The following is a 19,929-nucleotide window of genomic DNA, read 5'->3' as shown; positions in this document are numbered from 1 at the left end:
GAAAGAAACTCTCACTTAGGAATAATTTCCTCCGTCACCTTCCATTAGAATAACACGATGAAAAAACCTGAAAGTGGATGTCCATGTCGGTGATTCTTGATCAAATAGAGAAATGAAGTTGAGTATACTTGGTACGCATAAATGAATGACAATGTTATTTTATTTGTGCGTACCATTCAGAAACTCTTTAAGAAATTTGTTACACAAAATGAATACTCTACAATTCACCATGGAATGAAGTGATTTCAACCGACTAATGATGATAAGAAACCATGTTCATTATTACCATCATAAGTGATAAATGTGCAAAAAGATACACAAAACTAACCATTGGAGTGAAGTGGGGTAACCAAATATTGATAAATGCAACACTTTCTTACAACATTATAAAGGTAGAGAGAATTGGTGGTACATTATGACTAATTTGGTTTTGTCATCAAGCAAATTGTGGTTTTGCTTTCATTACGAATTTGGTGAATTTGAACATTACTAAAGAAGGTAAAATTTTAATTTTGTCTATAAAGTTTGACATGATTGACCACATAAATGATTCTCCATGTTTCCATATAATTTTTTACGGTTATTATTCACAGGATAATCTTGTGGAGTGGGAGTTCTTGTGTTTGTAACAGGCACTCTTAAGAGTTAAGATGCATCTGCATTTTTTATGTTGGGCCTTTGAATGTTGATTTGATTATCATGTTTACTTGATTCCTACAAAAGTATCTCTTCTAGTTGAAAATCATCTTCAACACAGCTGCAAGTCCCTGGAAGTGTTATTGTAATTAAATTCATTAAATTTGTTTAGTAATGTTTGTAAAAGTTTGAATGCTTTTGACTTTTACAAAAATATATCTAGGTGTTTTGGATTATGTTTCATCCTCTGACAAGTTCTTGATTATATCAGAGAAGAGCATGCATGAAATTGTCCAAATTGGCTGAAGAACAACAGGGAAACTTCAAACACAATACTTTTTCAGAACTCCTTATACAATGTAAATGTTTGTTTATGAAACACAGAATCATCAAATTCTGTCCCCTTTATATAAACATTTTTATATAGATTTTCATTTTATAGTCTTCCTATTTTGTTTTTCAGTGCCACCTAAAATTATCAGAAGACAAATTTCTTGTATTCATCGGCCTCAATAGCCATTTCTTCAATGCTTCTGTCTCTCCTTTTTATATCCACCTCGAGTGCTCGATTCAACTCGTTCTCCTTTTCATTTATCTGCATCATCCAATAAAAAACCAATATCAACAAAGTTACAATATCAGAACTATCTGCATAAAAGAGACAAAATATCTGAAAAGGTAAAAGAAAACTTTTCATCCTACATCCTCATAAATGTCATCATTGTTCTCATAATCACCATTTTTCCGGGGAAGGATATGGATATGAACATGAGCCACTGATTGCCCTGCCTGAGGTCCATCCTAGGATTCATAAAGATGATGTTGTTAGGTTCAAAAATAGTTGAAGCATAACATGCAAGTCTTAGACAATTACAAGGGAATGTGACTATAAGACTTGGTAGAAACTAAGAAACACATGGTTAAAGTCTTCTTCAATTGTCTTACTTGGATACAAAATGTAAGTGATGATGCCTTATGGTAGCTCTCTAGTTGCCTACCAAGTTTCTTAGCTATGTGCCATAAATCTGTATTCTCATCATCTGTGAGATCTGCAACACGCTTCACTTGGCGCTTAGGACAGACAAGAACATGTATATATTGTTAAGTTAACCAGGTTCAACTTCAAATTGCTAACTGAATTGAGATTTGACTATTCAAAAATAACTATGAGCCTAATTCTTAAAGCTCTCAAGCAAACAACTATAAGAAACCATTATTAAATCAAGTGTAATCTGAAGGTATGCAAACTATGTCATGTTGATTCCCTAATGAAACAAACTAGTTTTACAACTACATGTTCACTCTTGTATTGAAAGCTAGTAATTATCTTTATCACATGGATCTTCAGAGTTGTCAAAAGTAACCATTGTAAATTTGTAATTGTATAATGAAGCTACATTTGCTAATATGGTGACTAATCATGTATGGAGTGTGCCTTCCTTTTTTTGCTTTTTGCAGTGTCTCAACTATTATGAAAATGGATTAATCGTATATTACACAGAATGTGTTGCTAACATCTATTAAAAAGGATATGACCTGCAAATGGAAAACAAAAGTCAATTAGTAAGCTAAATCTTTGGAAGTAGAAATGATTCAAAAGTGAAAAGTAATTTATAAATTTTAAATTAAAATCTATTATTAATATAAATCAAAGCAAAACCCTGTACACTGATTACACCACAAAGACTTCACACAGAAAAAAAAAGGATTTTTGAATCATTAGATTGATCTCAAATTTATGCAGGGCCAAATTGATATCTTCTGCATAACTTTACGTGTTAAGATTTATTGGTTTTATTTTCATCATTTCATATATTGATCATCGAAAACAAGAATAGAATGAAAATAAAATTGCAGTTTTATAATTATTTCATAAAAGGAGGAAATGATGAAAAGCTTGTAAAATCATGGTCTCAAACCAAATACGCCTAATCTTTTCTGCAGGCAACACTCAAAGCATTCGCTTCGAGTCAAAACCTTCCTTTGTTAATTTCACAACACTACCAAACAAAATGGTCGAAAAAAACTTAATTTATCTTGAAAATGAAAAAAATGATTATGCCACTTTGAATATTGAAGATAGATAATAAAGCATGATCCTAAGAGAATTGAAAACATAGAGATAAAGGAACAGCATACCTGGCAGAGCAGGACGCAGGTTGACAAAGGCAAAACAAAGATTGGTTGTATGGAACACTGAACTATGGTGGATCTTGTGAGGCCCAAAATCATAGTATTCAACAGCCATCTAACAAAATTGTTGTTCTCAATAATGCATAAAGGAAAAACAAAAAATAGCAAGGGTTATACTTTCTATGATTTTGGTTAGTTATCTATTTACCTCAATGGATGCGCCAGGTGAATGTATCAGAAATATGCACAGAATGCAAAAGATGCTTTACAATTTGCAATTTGCTTTGAATTTATAGGTGTACAAAATCTCTGGACTAGTTTTCTCCCTCAATTTCTTTATTCTTGCATACTCCTTCAGTCTTCCCAAAAATATTTTTAAATATGGGAATGATTAAGTCAAGAATCAATAGTTGTTAATTGTGTGGCACCTAATCCAATAATAATAAAATTTAAATTGGGAGACTTTACTCCTTAAAAATAAGACAGTTAGATATTTTATTTAGAACATGTCTGAAAAGTTTATTTATTATGTATTTTTAAGAGAAAAAAATTAAAAGACAATATTTTTCTCCATAAACAAAAACTAATTCATACTTAATTAAAAATAAATAATTTAAAAATTTATACAAAAGAACGTAAACAAATTAATCTATTAACTTATGGAAAAATTAATTTCATTTTTTTTCAGCTTTTTTCCCTCTACAAAGTTATTGTAACTTTTTTCATTCAAATATACTTTAAGCAATTTATTTTCAGAACATTCGGGTATGCCTTTATGCTGCTATGTGCTGCATTTTGATGGATAAAGCATAGGATTGAAGATGGTTTTGCAACTAAAAATAATTCAAAAGTATTTAAATCAGAGCATTCATAACTGGTTCTAAGCAACTGGTTCTAATTTCAATCCTAAGATGTTCACCATTGACCATAAATTATAAAATAGTCTAAAAGAAACTGGAATTCTGTGTAGGTTAGATTTAACTCAATCTTATACCATCAACTTCTAGAATTAAAGTTGTCTCGGTCGTTGTGGATATTCAAGAAAATGTAGAAGGAAAAATTAACTAAAGATTTCTACTTGCTTTCTGAATGGAAAACAAACATAACTTGTTGAACCTTTAGTTTCAACACTGCCAAGCAAAGTTGAGGCTAAAATAAAAAGGGGGACCCAAATGGTGTTATTTGAATAGAACCAAATTGTCATCACTCCTTCAATTTGTGACTTAACTCAAAGCTCTATAATCTAAACTAGCTGAATAAACTTTTTGGGGACCCCAAGGAAATGCATTACAATTGTCTGCACAAAGAAAAGCTGGTCACATGATGCACACATAATTCATTTTCTACAGCTAGCCAACAGTTATACAAAAAGCTTTCTGTATTCATCTGCCTCTTGACTCATCTCTTCAAGGCTTCTATCTTTCCTCTCCTTGTCTAAGTCAAGCTTTTGTTTCAATTCCTTCTCCTTCTCATCCATCTGAACCAATGACAAACAGAAGATAAAGCTCAGGCATCAAATTCAAATAAAACAACATACTAAAATCAGCATCATAGCCACAAGAAAAAATTCCATCCTACAGCATCATATATCTCATCATTCTTCTCAAAATCACCACTTTTTCGAGGGATAAGATGAATATGAACATGGGGTACAGTCTGTCCTGCTTGGGGTCCATCCTGAGGTACAGAAAGATAACTCGGTTATTTTTGTGAGTCACAAGTAGCATATCATCCAACAAGACAGTGTGTTGAAGTAGGGGAATTTTTAAAAACATAATAAATATAGCACCATAAATGATGTAGATAGTGCTCACCAATCAAAACTAGCACTTCATTTTGGTAACCACTACTTTTATCTTGGTAACTAAAATCAAAATGTAAATTTCAATTGCAGAACAATATCAGTAGAACCTATGGTACTCTCTCAGTTTTATACAATTTTGAACATTAAATTACCGGCTCTAAAATCACAAAATTGAACTGCCCTTAGTATCACTATTTGATCATCTCATCAATAGGGAAATTGCTTAACATCAAATAATGGAGATCAAAGTTGTTTTCACATTTCACCGAGACAACTACAAAATATTAGACAACAAGTGACTAGGAAACAGTTGTCCAGAGAACTAGTAAAATGCACATTCTTGTCTCACATACTAACTAACTTGGCATTTGGAAAACAAGAGCCATGAATAAAATAAATATACCTACCAAGAATCTTCATAGAAAAGAACTGAAATGATGAATAAACAGTCATGCATTTCACATACATATTGGAAAATAAGTTCTTAAACATCTCTCTTTTTTTTTCTACAATAATGCTAAAAAATGAGTGTTATCTAGTAGATAATGAATTATGAATGAAAAGAGAGACACCGAGTATAAGTAAACAACTACAAGGAAATAAGAATAAAAACATAAACAAAAACAAAAGAAGGACTATCCATCTAATTTCAAATTTAGTCAAATAAAAGGTGAGTGAGTGTATATTTATGAGATTGCAAATTTGTGACACAGTGCCCAACTAGGACTGAACAACAAATATAAACCACAAATCCTCTTTTAGAAAAAAAAAAGAGTTTTAAAGAAAACTCATGTAAAAGAAAGAATTTAATCCAAAGCAGTTACAAAATAAATTATTAAACAAGCCCGAGCATACTCCAAATGAGTCTTACTTGGATTGCCAAAGTAAGTGATGAAGCCTTGTGGTAGCTCTCAAGCTGCGTACCAACTTTTTGTGCAGTGAGCCATAAATCAGAAGTCTCATCAGCAGTGAGATCAACAAAACGCTTAACTTCGCGCTTTGGACAGACAAGAACATGTAGGAACTGTCAAGCCAAACATTTACGTAGCTGTATGCAATCATTCTTACAACATTACATTATGCAAAATAAAATAATCTTGCACCCGAAACTGAAAATCTCTAGTGATTAACTATGAAACAAATATAGCCACCAAAGTCTAGCCTACTTCTACACTTTCAAACCAACACAGGAAGAACACAAATGAATCCCTATGCCTATATATGGTATATGAAACAATTAACTTCACGGTTGGATAATCTATCAACAGTTATATGCATTCTAGTGAACCGTGAACCGCATAAATCAAAATAGACACTGATAACATGATAACATACAGAAGCCCTAAAAACAGAGTCACTAAAGTGTCCATTGCCGTTAAGGGCTGGAAACAGCACAACATATTGTGCTGGATTGCGTATTCTTTATATATTTATGCAATGTACTGCAATATCAGCATGGGACAAAACTAAGCATAACTATGTTTGTGCTTGTTAATGATTTTCCAACGAAAACGAACAAGGTTTTAAATTGAGATCATGGTTGCAGTTTCACAGTGATCCATAGCATTGCAAGAAATTGCAGCCACAATTGCAGCCCAAAAGCCTTGACTTTATAGACAAAAAGTGCGCTGTTTTTTTTTTTTAAAAAAAAAACATAGCTATGAAATTCACCAAATTAAAAAGAAATTTTGTTTATAGGAATTAAATGTGATTACTAAATAATTTGCAGCAACTCATTCAAACTACTCAATCAAGAAGTAGATCCAATTAAAAGTTTCATTCAATCTCAAACTACCAAAAAAAATCAATCATCCCACCCCATCACTGTGTTATTGAATTGAACCCCGTGTAAAGGATATGACCTGCAAAGAGACAAAAACGAGCAAAATATAAAAATGGGTCTTTCTTAATCTCAATAAAGGCACCAACTTCATAAACCAAACAGTAAAGAAGCCTCTTTTTTTTTGTGTGGCTTCATTGTTTTCAGAATAATCAATCAATTAAAACAAAAGGGAAAGTGAAAAAGGATTTGGCAAAATGAAGCGAATCATGGGTGTGTGAAGAAATAGGCAGTGCCATGTTTTGTTACCAGGGAGAAGAGGACGAAGGTTAACCATGGCGTAGGAGAGATGTGTGGAGTAGAACACTTCAGTGTGGTGTATCTTGTATGGCCCAAAAGTGTAGTCTTCTGCAGCCATCTGCGAGAAAGAGAATAAAAATGGTTATTGGAGAAATGAGAAATTGCAGAGAGAAAAGGTTGATCGATGTTTACCTTAATGGAGGACGACCAAATTGGTCGAACTCGTAGTGATGTTGAAGAATGTGGCAAAAACCAGAGTGGAATCTTCTTGCCAATGCAGGATAGTAACACTGTTTGCATCTTCCAACCACTCCCAATATTTAACGTGTATCTTCATCATATATAAATTTATTCAATGTATTTCTACACAAATTTATATTTTATATCTTATTGAATTTATTCATTTAATTTTAAAGAGAAAAATTATCTGATTATTAATCAAGTAAAGAGAAAAAATGACAGTAATAAAAGAGAAGAGAAAACAGTATGCTTAAAAGTTCTTCTTACATAAATTCCATAGAAATTGTCATGTATGGTAATCTAATTAACTTTTTCTTATAACTAACTGAAAAATCACTTTTAACATGATTAACGATATAAAAATGGTATTTAGATAGATAAACATGAACAAAATACTTATTTAAAAAGAATAAGTAAAAAGTAAATAAATTATTTTATATTAATTAAGAAATATAAATTTAACTTCTTATTATTTTTCTTTGTTAGCATAAACTTGTTTATTTACATTAATTTCTGTTGCTGAGAGAGCAAGTTTCTTTTTATTATTTTGTATGAGTATCACAAAAAAACATATACATTTTTTAAGCAAATAGTATAGTTTTATTACAGGACTAGGACTAGATTGTTAAAATGAGAAGCCCAGTCCAAAGGACATGTTTGATATTAAAAATAATGGTGGGCTTAAAGCCTAGTTCAAAAACAAATCTCTCTCTCTCTCTCTCTCTCTTCCTGTTTTCTCTATCCACATTCGTTATCTAGTGAGTGTGGGACTTCTGGTGTTGCTCAACGCACGCAACAATGGCGTCAGTTTCAGTCATGGCTACGAGCAGCGACAACAGGTGGTCTATGGCTTCCTTGCGCTCTGCTTTACCCTCTCCTTCTCCTCCTTCACTTTCCTCTTCAGTGCGCTTCTCTGTCTCTTCATCTTCTTCGTCTTCTACAATGAAACTCCGAATTTCTCGAACCAAACCCAAATCCCTTCTCACCACTTTCACCGGTCTCGCCCCTCTTAACCTCCTCTTCCTCTCCGCTCCTTCTTCTGCTTCAGGTTCTCACTCACTACCACTCATTCCCCTTTCTATTTGCTTTTCTTTTAATCCGTTGCTATTACTCAGTTTTGTTTTGCTGTCTTCTTCAATTTGGCTGTGTCAGTTAGATTTGGTCTATTGCTTCGTGGATTTATCTTCATTTTTTGTTGATGTTTTGTTTTTTATTTATTTTTTAATAAATGTTATGACTTGTTCACAGCAAAACAATAAATAATTCTTGAATTGAATCCGTTATGGAGAGCATTGCATTGTGTGTGAGAGAGCGATGGTTCATTTGGTGTTAGGATTTATTGATTACAACTATGAAAGGAACTTTCGGGATATTGAAATCTATTGCCATTTAGAGGCTTAAGCATTCGAATTTGGTTAATTGTTGTTATTTGTATTTTGATTTAAGTTTAATTTCTTTGCACTTTTTTGCAATACTAACCAGTGGTCATATAAAATGTAACTAGTAAAATAGTTCTTGCTAAATTTAACAAGCTCATCATGCTTGGTTTCGTTCTCCTTAATTATAGATCTCATAATTGAAACTCGTATGTGAAAAAGACATCTAATGAGAAAGCTAGTTCCATCATGTTATGGATTTTTTGGTTCAAAATAATTTTCTGCTACTGAGAATGCATGTAATTTCAACCATAAAAAAGTTGTCTTTAATCTGATAGGCCTCTTCCTCTTGTTAGATCAAGTGGAGAAATCATACTCTAACATTGCCTTTGAGGTTGTTGTGTGCGTGAGTGATATCTGCTTCCCAGTTGTTCTATTAAACTATGAAATATAGTAGTTCCGTTTCCCTTGTCCTCACTTCCAATTTCATCTTCATGTTACAGAATACACCGGCTGTGATCACTCCTTTACCATTATTGACAATGGTGGTCGAGTATCTGCCATGAGACATGGGAGGCGGGTGCCCAAACTCAACAGGCCACCTGATCAGCGCCGTGCGCTCATTCGAGGCCTTACAACTCAGCTCCTCAAATATGGTCGCATCAAGACCACCAGAGCAAGGGCCAGTGCAATTAGGAAGTATGTTGATAAAATGATTACTTTAGCGAAGGATGGATCTCTTCATAAAAGGAGACAAGCCCTTGGGTTCATCTATGAGAAGCAGATTGTTCATGCTTTATTTGCAGAGGTTCCAGAGCGTTACGGTGAAAGAAATGGGGGTTACACAAGAATTATAAGAACCCTACCAAGGCGAGGTGATAATGCACCTATGGCATACATTGAACTTGTGTAACCATCACCTTTATTTGGGTGCTGTTATCAGCAATCTCACTGCAATGTTGAGCTTGTCTATGTATCCAGCGGTAACAATGATTCTGCAGTTTGTGTATTATGCCTTTTTGATTAGTTTTAGTCTGTGCATCTATTTGTGTACTTGTGGACAAACAACAACCATCTTTGATCTTTAAGTGATCATCTGCAGAAGTTCATAGATTCACTTATTTGTTAAGATTACAGATGTTTTAAGTATGTTTGCATTTGTGACATGCCTTTTTTACTACTCTGTTTACGGTCTTGCTGTAATAACTCTAGACACAAAGCATTTATGATATCAAGTGATCATCTGCATAAGGTCAAGAATTCACCTATTTGTTAAAAGTTCAAAGGTCTGTGTATTTTACCAGTTCTCAGTTTGCATCTCTTTAACTATACTTATGGAGAAAGAGTTGTATATTTAGGTAATTATAGAAGAAAATATTTTTTTAACAAATGTTAATTTATATTTAAAGTAATTTATAGAAATTACTTTCATCCGGCTCCTAGGGCCATCCTTTTGAAGTGTGCTTTGCCATAGATGAAAATGGTACCATCTGTCACTGCTAAGGAAAAATCAACTGGCATCAGGAATAACATTATCATAACCAATGACATTCAACGACTGTCAATGAAATAAATCAATAGAATGATTCAAGCAGAGGATTACCAAGCTGAAGATATGAAATTCCTTAGGAAGGCCACTGCAATGAATAAAACTGATTACTGTTCTTACAAGATAAAGAATGCTTTGGAAAATGAGAATTTCAGTTCAAAATTTTGCTCAGAAACCAGGAAAAAAGATCAGTTCTGCAATTAGTAAGGTCATAGATTTAGTTGATGGTGATCATCAGCATGAGGAAATAGATGTGTTTCAGGATCATGTGATATAGATTATTAACCTTTCTGCCGAATGTGTTGTTAGAAAGTCTTTTTAGTTATTTTTTAACTTAGGTTTATAAAATAAAAAAATTAAATTTATTTATAGATTATTATTATATATATATATTTAAATATGTAGTTAAATTCACTTACATATAAATTAGGTATGGTGTAGTAATTAAATATTTTATGTTTATTCAAGTGACTTGGTGAATTTGTTCTTTACTAGTATTTATACTTAAAAAAAACATATGCATGGTTCGACCACACAAATAATGTATCTACAACAAATGTTGTTTTTGCTACACCTATTACACTTAACTTAGAGGGAAATGTTCATGTAAATTTTATCTGAATTTATGATTTTTATAACAGTTTTTAGTTTTATTGTAATAAATTTGTAATTAAATTTTGTATATTAGATTTTAGTTCTGGTCTTTAATATAAGACTCGTATAACATAGTCACTCTCAATAAAAAAAATAATTATTATTTTCATTTATTTTGTTAAATTTTCAAAACAATATTACGAATACCAAAACTACTTTCATTATAATTGTTAAAAATAATATATTCATAATTTATAGTACATAAATAATGAAATTATGTAATAAAGTTACTACTTCTATTTAACTATTGCATAATGTTATCAAAATAACTTCACCATTTTCATATCAATTTGAAATATTATATGTAACTAAAACCATAGATATTTTGAAACCGAATGAGTATTTTATTTCACCTAATTAACATACACTTATGCAACAAATATCCCAATAAATTTAGGCTTAAGCTGTGTGTAGGTAATGATGATTTATATGGCAATTTGCAAGTGTGAAAATAAAGTCGTTATTATTAATATTTGTTTTTTATTATATAAATATTATTTTAAATAACGTGTTTTTTTAGTTCAATTTTGTTTTTTTTTTGTCATTTCCAACTAACACCTTTAGTTCATGCCGTATCACTGTGCCAAATGTAAAAATATTATTAACTTATGAAAACACGAATCAAAAATTAAAATTAAAATTAGAATTAAAGCCCAAACCAAAATTGGTTACATTGCATCTTTATTCACTTTAAATATTTGGATCCACAATTTTGCTTTTCTGAATTTTTTTCAGCATTTTAAATTATATAGATTTTTTGTAATTTTTTTATGCAAAGCATTTACCAGTTTTGTTAATAATTAAATTTTATTGAGAAACATGAACATTTTCAGTAATTTTTTTCTTAATTACTATTTTTCACTCACAACGTTTAGATTTGAGTGTTTACTAAGGAAATCGAGCCTTGTTCTAAATGAATCTGTCATGTCTACAGTTGAATTGGATCATAATAAAAGATAACACATATATAAATTTAGGAAGATTGAAATTATAAATCACAGATAAAAAATTAAAGAAGATTAATAGTATAATTTTTTATTTGTTATGTACCAAAAATAATTGTTTTAATGTGTTTTTATAATAATATAAATTATATGGAAACTAAGGTAATTAAATACTTAGGAAAGTAACTAGGAAGGGAAGTAACATAGGTAGATTTAGATAACTAGATAAGGTTGTCGTTGATATCTCCTAAGTTGTCCCATTGCCCACTGTCCATGCGCCATTTGCAGCTTTCATTTCTTCTTCTAAGCCCTCAGCACAAACTTACTCTCTTTTTCTATCTTCTCCCAACTTGAGAGATTCTGAGAAACAAGTTTGGAAGAAGAGTTTTGAGGGAACAAGACCATGATGCTTGGTATGGCCACTCTTACTTTGGGTTCATCAACCACAATGGTGGCTCAACAACAGCATGCTGCCACTCTTGCCTCAGCAAATGGACACAGAAGGCACAGTGTTTCCAGCAGGAGTCACTCATTTCCCATGAGTTTGGTGTCTCCCACCCACCAAAGCTTCACCTTTCTCTCTTCCTTCAAGGAACCAGCACATGCACGCCCCTTCACCACAGCTGTTGCATCTGTTGATTCTGACCAGCTCAATTCTTCTGATCCTCCCACCAAGGTTTGTTCCTCTCTCCCACTCCAACCCCACATTGAATTTGTGCTTATTTTGGCTTTTTTGACCTTTTTCTTTTTCAATTTTGATGTTAGTCCTTTATTATGTTATCCTTGTAATCTGAGAAACGCTTGATGGTGTGGTTTTTGAATTGGTTTTGATGATGATTACTTTAGGAAAATATGCTATGCATTGTCATCCAATCACAAACCATAGTGTATGATCAATTTGTTAAATTTCACAACAACTACCTTAAAAGTCACATGTGGGGTAATTTAATTAACTTTGTTTTACACTGTCGGAGCATTACAATTAAACTTTTAGTTTATTTGATTCTTTCTTTTTTGGCTTGTCTTTGCAGAATGAAGCAAACAAGTATTATTTTGTTGTTGCAAATGCAAAATTTATGTTGGATGAGGAGGAGCATTTCCAGGAGCAATTGTTTGAGCGGCTCCGTCTCTTTGGGGAGCGTAATCAAGAACAGGATTTCTGGCTTGTCATTGAGCCTAAGTTCTTGGATAAGTTCCCTAACATTACCAACAGGTTAAAGAGACCTGCTGTTGCTCTTGTGTCAACCAATGGTACCTGGATCAAGTAAGAATACCAATTCTTCATTTTTCGAGTGATTGATTCTACAAGTGCTTTAAACTATGGAGTATACATGAAAATATGATGCTTGGATTGGCTGTCATAAAGTATGAAAGGAGGGAAATTCTTCCATATCATATACAAGTTATGTGTGTTTATGAATGTTTTCATACAGTGGATTGGAAGCCATTCTAGGTAGAACCTCTAGACAAATCCCTAGCCACCTATGATTGACAACTTAATCTAAGCCTATGTGGGCAAAGAGATGCTATTTTGTATGCTTGTGTCATGGTGATTCTCACTTCTCAAGCAAGAATTGATCATTTGCTTCTTTCATAATTTCACAATCTTAAAGCTGCCAATTGTTAAATGTGGTAAAAGGGTTTCTGTATATTTTCCTCTCTTTACTTTTAGTGTTTGGGTTCTTTCTGCTGATAGGAGCTCCACCGTTTCAAATGATATAACATGAAAACAATGGGGGTAAGAAAACAGTGTTTGATCAACAAAATAGCTGCAATGAAAATCATCAAAATAGCATCAAATGCCAGTTTATAATGTTTCAGCCACTTTGTAATTCTGTCCCTGTGTATGTTTTGGACTTTTGGCAGGTTCATGAAGTTGAGACTGGACCGAGTTTTATCTGACAGTTTTGAAGCTGAGAGCCTAGAGGAAGCATTAGCTTTCAATCCTACTGATTTGAAGTTTGAGAAGCCTGAGAAATGGGTGGCACCCTATCCCAAATATGAATTTGGATGGTGGCAACCCTTCTTGCCCCCTGTTCAGAAAGAGGTGAAGCCTTAAGATAATATTTGTCAACACTGTTTCAGTGCTTGGTAGTCTTAAACCTTTTTCTCTAATGATTTCTGTTCAAGTGCAGCTGGATAGTTGTTAAAGAGGGCTAAATTTGCATTCAGTTTTGTATTTTCGAGAGGTAGTATGATTATTTAAGTTGAAGTGTTGCCTTAGGATCTAAGTTGTAGGAATTGCGTTTACGTCTCTCAAATGAGTTAAAGTATATATATTGTTATGAGATTGATGTTCTCTGTTTCTAGAAATGTATGTGAAAGCGTGCAACTTATTAGATTTTTTTGTCTTTTGAATAGATTGACTTCTAAGGCTCTCAAATTTAGATTATTTAAAGCTTGCTTGTAAGGCATGAAATAGCAATTCATTACTGAAGTTACCTCAAATGTACTCACTTTACACTTTTTTTATCCATTGGTATGTTAAGGCTTCCTTAAAACATTCAGAGCCTTGTCATGGTCAGATATATTTCTTTAGTGCAATGAAGTAATGCTTTAAAGAAGGAAGGACCACAAGGTTTCTTTCTAGTTCATATAAGTAGACACGTTCTGCATTTCTTGAAGGTTGTAAAGTCATTCACTTGATTCATTCCTTCCATGAGCCAGACAGACATCAACTACAACATTTGGTTGTTAGTCCAAATTTTAGACATCTTGAGTAATTGTAATGAGGATATATTCCAATAGTTTCCTTACTACAGGTACTCAAAAAGTCTAAAGTTTGGATTAGAGACAAAAACCAATTTTGTATTATAATATATGGACGAAAAACATATTTAATCTTCATTATTATTATTATTTAATTTGTGAAACATACTAAGTGATTTATTTAGATTTTGTTTCTTACACTACGACATAACAGGTTGTGAACAATTTCTACAACGCTTATGTTTTCTATTTTTTGTTTCTTTTTAGTTTCTACTGAAAAGTTTGAACTCCAGGACGGTAAAGTTTCCAATGAATTTTCAAATAAATCAAACGCGGAGGCAAATTATTGTTGCGCATCAATTTTACAAGGGTTGTTTCCCTGCACAAGTTTTTTTGTTAGCAACACAGTCGATTTCTAAAGATCAATAATCAAATTATATTTCCATATAATCGATAATTATTTCTGTTAATCACATAGTACGTGTTAACCACAAGTTTGTACATAATTAATCAATGGCAAAACGATGTACAAAGGTAAAGGCTAGTCCAAAATTACTGAACTTGATGGGTAAGCCTTGCACTATGCTTGTAAGATTACTGTACAATTAAGTTTAAGTTTGTAAAGGCTAGTTCAAAATTAATCCACAACGTTTTGTGCACATTTTGTTTGCAAAAGGAATTACGTTGCTTCTAATCCTCAATGTACTCTTGCGAGGGTGGTTGCGATTTCCCGAAAATCTTCTTCATCAAATCTGCATATAGATGATTCAAGTCAAACAGTGCCCTCTCCGCAAGGATGTCAATAACGTCCCCATGCTTTTCATATACCACTGGCACTATCAGCAATATCACGGATGCTGCACCATCAAAGCAAAGGAGAAAGCAGATTAGTACTAACTTGCACTTCAGTAGAACCACTGAATATACACTTTGCCTGTTGTGTGGAATACTATAGAACACAGAACCCTTCAAAATGTTGAACATGTTTTAGATAGTACATGTCGGACACTCCTCTAGATCACAATTTGCATTTTCAAATAATTTACAATACTATAAAGCTTAATAACTTTGTTTAAGAAAGTGAATATACAACTTTTCATTCTCAATTTAGATTATCATGTTGATTATATATTGGTGGTTTCTAGGTGTCTTCTATTTTAGACACCAGCTTTCATGTCACATATCAATGTTGGAGTCCGTTTTTCATTGGTGGAATGTCACTGTTGTGATAGATGCATGAAGTAGGTAGCTGACCTATGTAGATTAGAGTTGCAGCACTGAACCGAGTGTCAAGAAATGAGACAACTCCGAATGTCACTGTAACCTGCAGATTACTTTGTTGTCAGAGAAAACCAAATAACACTTTAACAAGATGAGAAAGCAAGGTTAGGAATATGCTGAGAAGCACCAAGAGAAATTTCTTCAAATCTTGTCCGGAAGCTAGGATCCCAAATGTTATGAGTAGATTATTAATTATACGTGTCACTGAAATAGCTGTACTGACAAGAAACCCTTTGGGCAAGATGAATGATGATAATTCAAGTGGTGGTAATCTGTATCAACAGGAAGATGGCATCATTCCTTGGTGTAAGACAATAATCTAAATAGGTGTGCAGAGAAGCTCATTCAATGAAAATCAGCAGAAGAAAATAAGCAGGCAACACAATGTGAAGAGATAGGGGAAACAAATGCTTTAACAACTGACTGATAGAGTGAATTAAACTCACATGCCAATGAAGGATGTTACATGGCTCCGTAGGAATAACATTGCCAATAGAAGTATGAGAGAGTCACAAATGAAACTAATCACGGTGTAATCCATCCTCTTAAAAATCAACCATATGAAAGTTACACCAACAAGAACGCTTAATGAGATCTTCTTGTTCCTCCAGAGTATAATATCAGCGACTAAGCAAAAAGAAACCAAGGTTTACAATAAGTTTTGCCATAACCTGAACACTTTTGCAAACTGTTCTGTGTAAAATGATGCTGTACTTTCTTATTGACGCCCTCAAACTATGTTAACATATTCAATGTAATTTTTGCAACACAAATGAAATTTCGCAAATCATGTAATGTATGAAGGAATTATGTAAAAGAGCCAAAAGAGCATACTCAGTCCAGAGCCTAGGGTAACACGAAGAGGTCTTTTCCGGCCAAAGAAGCGGTTCCTGGCAGTGGAGAACACAAAATATCTCTCAAAATCAGTCTCAAATTCAGAATCTTCATCATCGGTTTCTTTGTTACTGAGAAAATCAGAGTCTGCAACATCCATGAATTCTGTTGGTTGAGGTATTATTTATCCTCCTCTTCCTTTATATGTTGAATCCTTTCTTAATGTTGTTATAGATATAGTATAACCTGTAAACAATGACATTTCCAAAAACAAAAAAACAATGCCATGTTTAACAAAATATTAATTAATCAACGTTACAAATATGTTAATTGCATGAACAAATGAAGAACAACGTTGAATCAAATGATGACAAATGCATATGCACGCATGAATAAATTTGTTAGCATGAAGGTTAGAGAATTTGCATGCTGATGCACAGACATTCAAAGTCTATAAGATGAAATGTATAGTTTCTTACCATGGATTAATAACCAGTGGAGAGTTTATCCTTTTCGAGATTTCTTCTTTTCAAGAATATGTGAATTCTTTTGGAGAAACTCTGTTTTCTACCAATGCAATGTTACAAATCTCACACCACAAACACCATAATCTAAACACCATAATCGACCCCTTAATATTCGCATGAAAGCAATCACGAATTCAAATAAATACTATTTTCCTTTTTGTTTTTTACTATATTATTTCTCTTTTCAAATTAACTTATTTTTTTATAAGAAATTATCATGTCGTATATACACATAAACTAAATGTTTAATGGTATTTATCGATAATGAAATATTTATTTTTTATATCTAGTATTTTGATCTATATATTACACAATATAAATATTCATTTCATATATTTAGAATTTATAATAATTCAACGAATGAAAACTATATCACATTATAAAATTTTTAGCACACGACTTGTAATCTATGTTCAACAACTTTAATCTTTATGTGTGAAAGTTTTGCATTATAAACTTTGGTTATTTAGTAGAAATGTGCATTAAACTAGTAAGCACCATTATTCATCATTGTATTATGTAAAAACCACCCTTTTATAATTTCTTCTGTACACGTAAATACTTTGAAGTGTGTCTCTGTTCAATAAAATTATGAAAGAAATTTCACAAAGTGCATGTTATAACTCTGTGTCATAACAAAGTGCAAGGTCATAGCCAAGTTCTGTCCTAGACACACTCGTGGACCAACCCCAAAGGGCATGTACACGTGTGGCAATTTACAAGAACCCATGGTTCCATTGGCAAATCTTTCTGGCTTGAATTTGTAGGCATCTTCTCCCCAGATATCTGGATTTGTATGTGAACTTACTACCATTACCCAAAGGTTAAACCCCTTGTGAACATCAAGGTTCCCAAATTTCATGTCCTTCAAGGCCTCTCTTGACACCACAGTCACAGGAGGATAAAGGCGCAATGCTTCATGAATAACCATTGCTAACGGCCACAACAAATGCAAGTTATGGTTGATGGTATTTTGAAATTCTCAGTATCTTCTGAAAATAATATACACTGTAATATCACTATGAAAAAGAATTAGGCATTAGAATTGCTCCAATTATAGCATAGCAGCTATTACTTGATCTAACAGATATCAGTTTGTTAGTATATGCATTATGAGTTTAGAGTAATAGTCTATCAATTTGATGTATCATACTATTGGTATAGAGTAATTACAATGTATATGATAAAGTTGGTAGATGAAGATCATGAACCCCCAACTTGCGTCGCAAAGTCAAAACCCAACTTGCGTCGCAACGTCAAAAAATGTCCCTTACCGAGTGTCTTTCGTAAAAATATCTGTGTGCTGGTACTGTGCCGGTACATACGGAAGGATTACCCGACTTGTAATTCTTCTCGCACAATGTGGCAGTCTATCTCAATATGTTTTGTGTGTTCATGAAATACTGGGTTTGCTACTATATACAAGACTGTTTGATTGTCACAGAAAAGTCGAGCTAGCAAGTTACATGACACCTTTAAATCCTGCAACAAATATTATAACCAAACTATTATTGGTCATCGCGCAGTATTCCGTTTTCACAAATGATGTTGATACTTTTGTCTATTTTTTGGACATCTATGAGATAGTAAAAGAACCAAGAAAAATGCAATACCCGAGTCTGTGAATGTCTGATTGTTCTCGGATGGCAATAGCAATCCTTGTCCCGGTGATCATTTGATGTACTTTTAAGACTCAAATTGTGTCATCCCAATGAGGTTTTCATGGAGCCTGTATATATTGACTTAGAGTCCGAATCGAAAACACTATGTCAGGTCGAGTAACCGTGAGGTATATCAGTCGTCCCACAAGTCCTCTGTATTTGACTGGATCCTTTAATAACTCTCCATCGTCCGGTGTGAGTTTTAGGTATTGCTACTTTGAGAATTTGTCTGGACGAGCACCTGTGAGTACCGTATTCTGTATCAAGCGCATATTTTCTTTGTGACATGTAAACACCAGCTTTGGAACGGGAAAATTCAATCCCTAGAACATATTTTAAGTCTCTAAAATCTTTAATGCGAAATCGTCGTAATAGACAGTCTTTAAGACGCTGCATTTCTGTCAGATCATTTCCTGTCAAAATAATATCGTCCACATAAATCAAAAGGACAGTAAATGATAAGTTATTTTGTCTTGTGAATAGAGAGTAGTTCACATTGGAACTGCCGAAATTCTATAGATTTAATCACATGAGAAAATGTTGAATCACATTTAGGTACTAAAGCTATTACTGATGTGTTATATGTACCTAACATAGACCAAAATTTATTAAGTGTTGGTCAGTTGCCATAAAAAAGTTTCAAGGTGTTTTATTGAAGATAACCACTATAGGACAAGATATGTTCAAGGTAAAAATGAGAGGCAAAAGTTTCTCATTAGATCTATTTCAGGAGGAGTAGACAATATTTTCAACAAAGAAAAGTACTGTTGAGTTATGACACAAGAAGTTTGGTCAATGGCTTCTCAAGATGCAAAAAATCTGAAATGAAAGACGATCCACCAATTAAAGGCATTCGATTACTCTCAGAGACTATATCATAGAGATGTAACTTTGCAGTATGTGAACCTGCTGATCACACAGAAGTTATCAATGACCCAAAGTGGAAAAAGGCAATGGAGGAGGAGTTGTTAATGATTGAGAAAAATAGAACTTGGGAGCTTGTTGACATACCTCGAGATAGAGAGGTACATCAAATGGATGTCAAGTCAGCATCCTAAATGGATTTCTTGAAGAGGAAATTTATGTTGAGCAACCTAAAGGTTTCATTGTGGAAGGAAAAGAAGAAAAAGTTTATAAGTTGTCTGAAGTTCTTTATGGCTTAAAACAGGCTCCCAGAGCATGGTATAGCCGAATAGAAGATGATTATCTTCTCAGTTTAGGCTTTGACAAAAGTCTTTCAGAATCTGCACTTTATGTCAAATCCAAAGGTGTTGAATGAAGATTAAGCAAAACGATGATGAAAAGAAAAAAAAAAGTTGCAAATTTGTTTACCAAGCCACTTCCAACTAGCAAGTTTGAATTCTTAAGATGACAAAAGATTGGAGTTTGCAGTTCAAAAATCAAGGAGGAGTGTTAGATATTGTGTTATTGTAACTGCACATAAATGCACGTAACTGCATGTGACTCTTTATTTGTCCTGTTTCAATTGTTAAATAAATAT

The 19,929-nt window shown here is 33.1% G+C and overlaps 5 protein-coding genes across 5 annotated transcripts; 2 read left to right on the top strand and 3 right to left on the bottom strand.

Annotated features, from left to right (window-relative positions):
* Positions 1-955: 955 nt before the first annotated feature.
* LOC137831596 (bifunctional bis(5'-adenosyl)-triphosphatase/adenylylsulfatase FHIT-like) lies at positions 956-3,169 on the bottom strand. Its single transcript, XM_068639335.1, has 5 exons — positions 2,978-3,169; positions 2,774-2,884; positions 1,582-1,728; positions 1,339-1,437; positions 956-1,231 (listed from the first exon to the last, which is right to left on the bottom strand). Exons 2-5 carry the CDS (start codon positions 2,882-2,884, stop codon positions 1,115-1,117), a joined length of 474 nt encoding a protein of 157 aa, XP_068495436.1. The 5' UTR covers positions 2,978-3,169; the 3' UTR covers positions 956-1,114.
* A 743-nt stretch (positions 3,170-3,912) lies between these two features.
* LOC137831595 (bifunctional bis(5'-adenosyl)-triphosphatase/adenylylsulfatase FHIT) lies at positions 3,913-6,997 on the bottom strand. Its single transcript, XM_068639334.1, has 5 exons — positions 6,846-6,997; positions 6,661-6,771; positions 5,445-5,591; positions 4,348-4,446; positions 3,913-4,246 (listed from the first exon to the last, which is right to left on the bottom strand). The coding sequence occupies exons 1-5, from the start codon at positions 6,951-6,953 to the stop codon at positions 4,130-4,132; spliced, it is 582 nt and encodes a 193-aa protein (XP_068495435.1). The 5' UTR covers positions 6,954-6,997; the 3' UTR covers positions 3,913-4,129.
* Positions 6,998-7,525: 528 nt separating this feature from the next.
* Positions 7,526-9,433, top strand: LOC137831594 (large ribosomal subunit protein bL17c). Its single transcript, XM_068639332.1, has 2 exons — positions 7,526-7,941; positions 8,773-9,433. Exons 1-2 carry the CDS (start codon positions 7,692-7,694, stop codon positions 9,180-9,182), a joined length of 660 nt encoding a protein of 219 aa, XP_068495433.1. The 5' UTR covers positions 7,526-7,691; the 3' UTR covers positions 9,183-9,433.
* A 2,176-nt stretch (positions 9,434-11,609) lies between these two features.
* On the top strand, positions 11,610-13,757 carry LOC137831593 (protein YCF54, chloroplastic). The gene is made up of 3 exons (XM_068639331.1): positions 11,610-12,092; positions 12,448-12,680; positions 13,283-13,757. The coding sequence occupies exons 1-3, from the start codon at positions 11,820-11,822 to the stop codon at positions 13,473-13,475; spliced, it is 699 nt and encodes a 232-aa protein (XP_068495432.1). The 5' UTR covers positions 11,610-11,819; the 3' UTR covers positions 13,476-13,757.
* Positions 13,758-14,537: 780 nt separating this feature from the next.
* LOC137831592 (reticulon-like protein B1) lies at positions 14,538-19,869 on the bottom strand. The gene is made up of 5 exons (XM_068639330.1): positions 16,241-19,869; positions 15,853-16,033; positions 15,534-15,678; positions 15,380-15,449; positions 14,538-14,982 (listed from the first exon to the last, which is right to left on the bottom strand). Exons 1-5 carry the CDS (start codon positions 16,398-16,400, stop codon positions 14,816-14,818), a joined length of 723 nt encoding a protein of 240 aa, XP_068495431.1. The 5' UTR covers positions 16,401-19,869; the 3' UTR covers positions 14,538-14,815.
* Between the last annotated feature and the right edge of the window lie 60 nt (positions 19,870-19,929).

Source organism: Phaseolus vulgaris, chromosome 6, assembly GCF_000499845.2.
Source record: "Phaseolus vulgaris cultivar G19833 chromosome 6, P. vulgaris v2.0, whole genome shotgun sequence".
In the NCBI taxonomy this organism is placed as follows: Eukaryota; Viridiplantae; Streptophyta; class Magnoliopsida; order Fabales; family Fabaceae; genus Phaseolus; species Phaseolus vulgaris.
Note: the sequence above shows the minus strand (reverse complement) of the source record. Positions and strands in the feature narration are given on the sequence as shown.

Excerpts from the sequence above, each read along its gene's own strand:
- LOC137831596 (XM_068639335.1), bottom strand. The coding sequence starts at position 2,884 with ATGGCTGTTGAATACTATGATTTTGGGCCTCACAAGATCCACCATAGT. Across the intron at positions 1,729-2,773 it reads TGCGTCCTGCTCTGCCAGGT|CATGTTCTTGTCTGTCCTAA; the intron begins ATGCTGTTCCTT and ends TAACAATATATA. Across the intron at positions 1,438-1,581 it reads CACTTACATTTTGTATCCAA|GATGGACCTCAGGCAGGGCA; the intron begins GTAAGACAATTG and ends TATGAATCCTAG.
- LOC137831595 (XM_068639334.1), bottom strand. The coding sequence starts at position 6,953 with ATGCAAACAGTGTTACTATCCTGCATTGGCAAGAAGATTCCACTCTGG. Across the intron at positions 6,772-6,845 it reads TTTGGTCGTCCTCCATTAAG|ATGGCTGCAGAAGACTACAC; the intron begins GTAAACATCGAT and ends TCTTTCTCGCAG. Across the intron at positions 5,592-6,660 it reads TTCGTCCTCTTCTCCCTGGT|CATGTTCTTGTCTGTCCAAA; the intron begins AACAAAACATGG and ends TGACAGTTCCTA.
- LOC137831594 (XM_068639332.1), top strand. The coding sequence starts at position 7,692 with ATGGCGTCAGTTTCAGTCATGGCTACGAGCAGCGACAACAGGTGGTCT. Across the intron at positions 7,942-8,772 it reads CGCTCCTTCTTCTGCTTCAG|AATACACCGGCTGTGATCAC; the intron begins GTTCTCACTCAC and ends TTCATGTTACAG.
- LOC137831593 (XM_068639331.1), top strand. The coding sequence starts at position 11,820 with ATGATGCTTGGTATGGCCACTCTTACTTTGGGTTCATCAACCACAATG. Across the intron at positions 12,093-12,447 it reads CTTCTGATCCTCCCACCAAG|AATGAAGCAAACAAGTATTA; the intron begins GTTTGTTCCTCT and ends TTGTCTTTGCAG. Across the intron at positions 12,681-13,282 it reads ACCAATGGTACCTGGATCAA|GTTCATGAAGTTGAGACTGG; the intron begins GTAAGAATACCA and ends GACTTTTGGCAG.
- LOC137831592 (XM_068639330.1), bottom strand. The coding sequence starts at position 16,400 with ATGGATGTTGCAGACTCTGATTTTCTCAGTAACAAAGAAACCGATGAT. Across the intron at positions 15,679-15,852 it reads GTAACATCCTTCATTGGCAT|ATTACCACCACTTGAATTAT; the intron begins GTGAGTTTAATT and ends CTGTTGATACAG. Across the intron at positions 15,450-15,533 it reads ATTTGAAGAAATTTCTCTTG|GTTACAGTGACATTCGGAGT; the intron begins GTGCTTCTCAGC and ends AGTAATCTGCAG.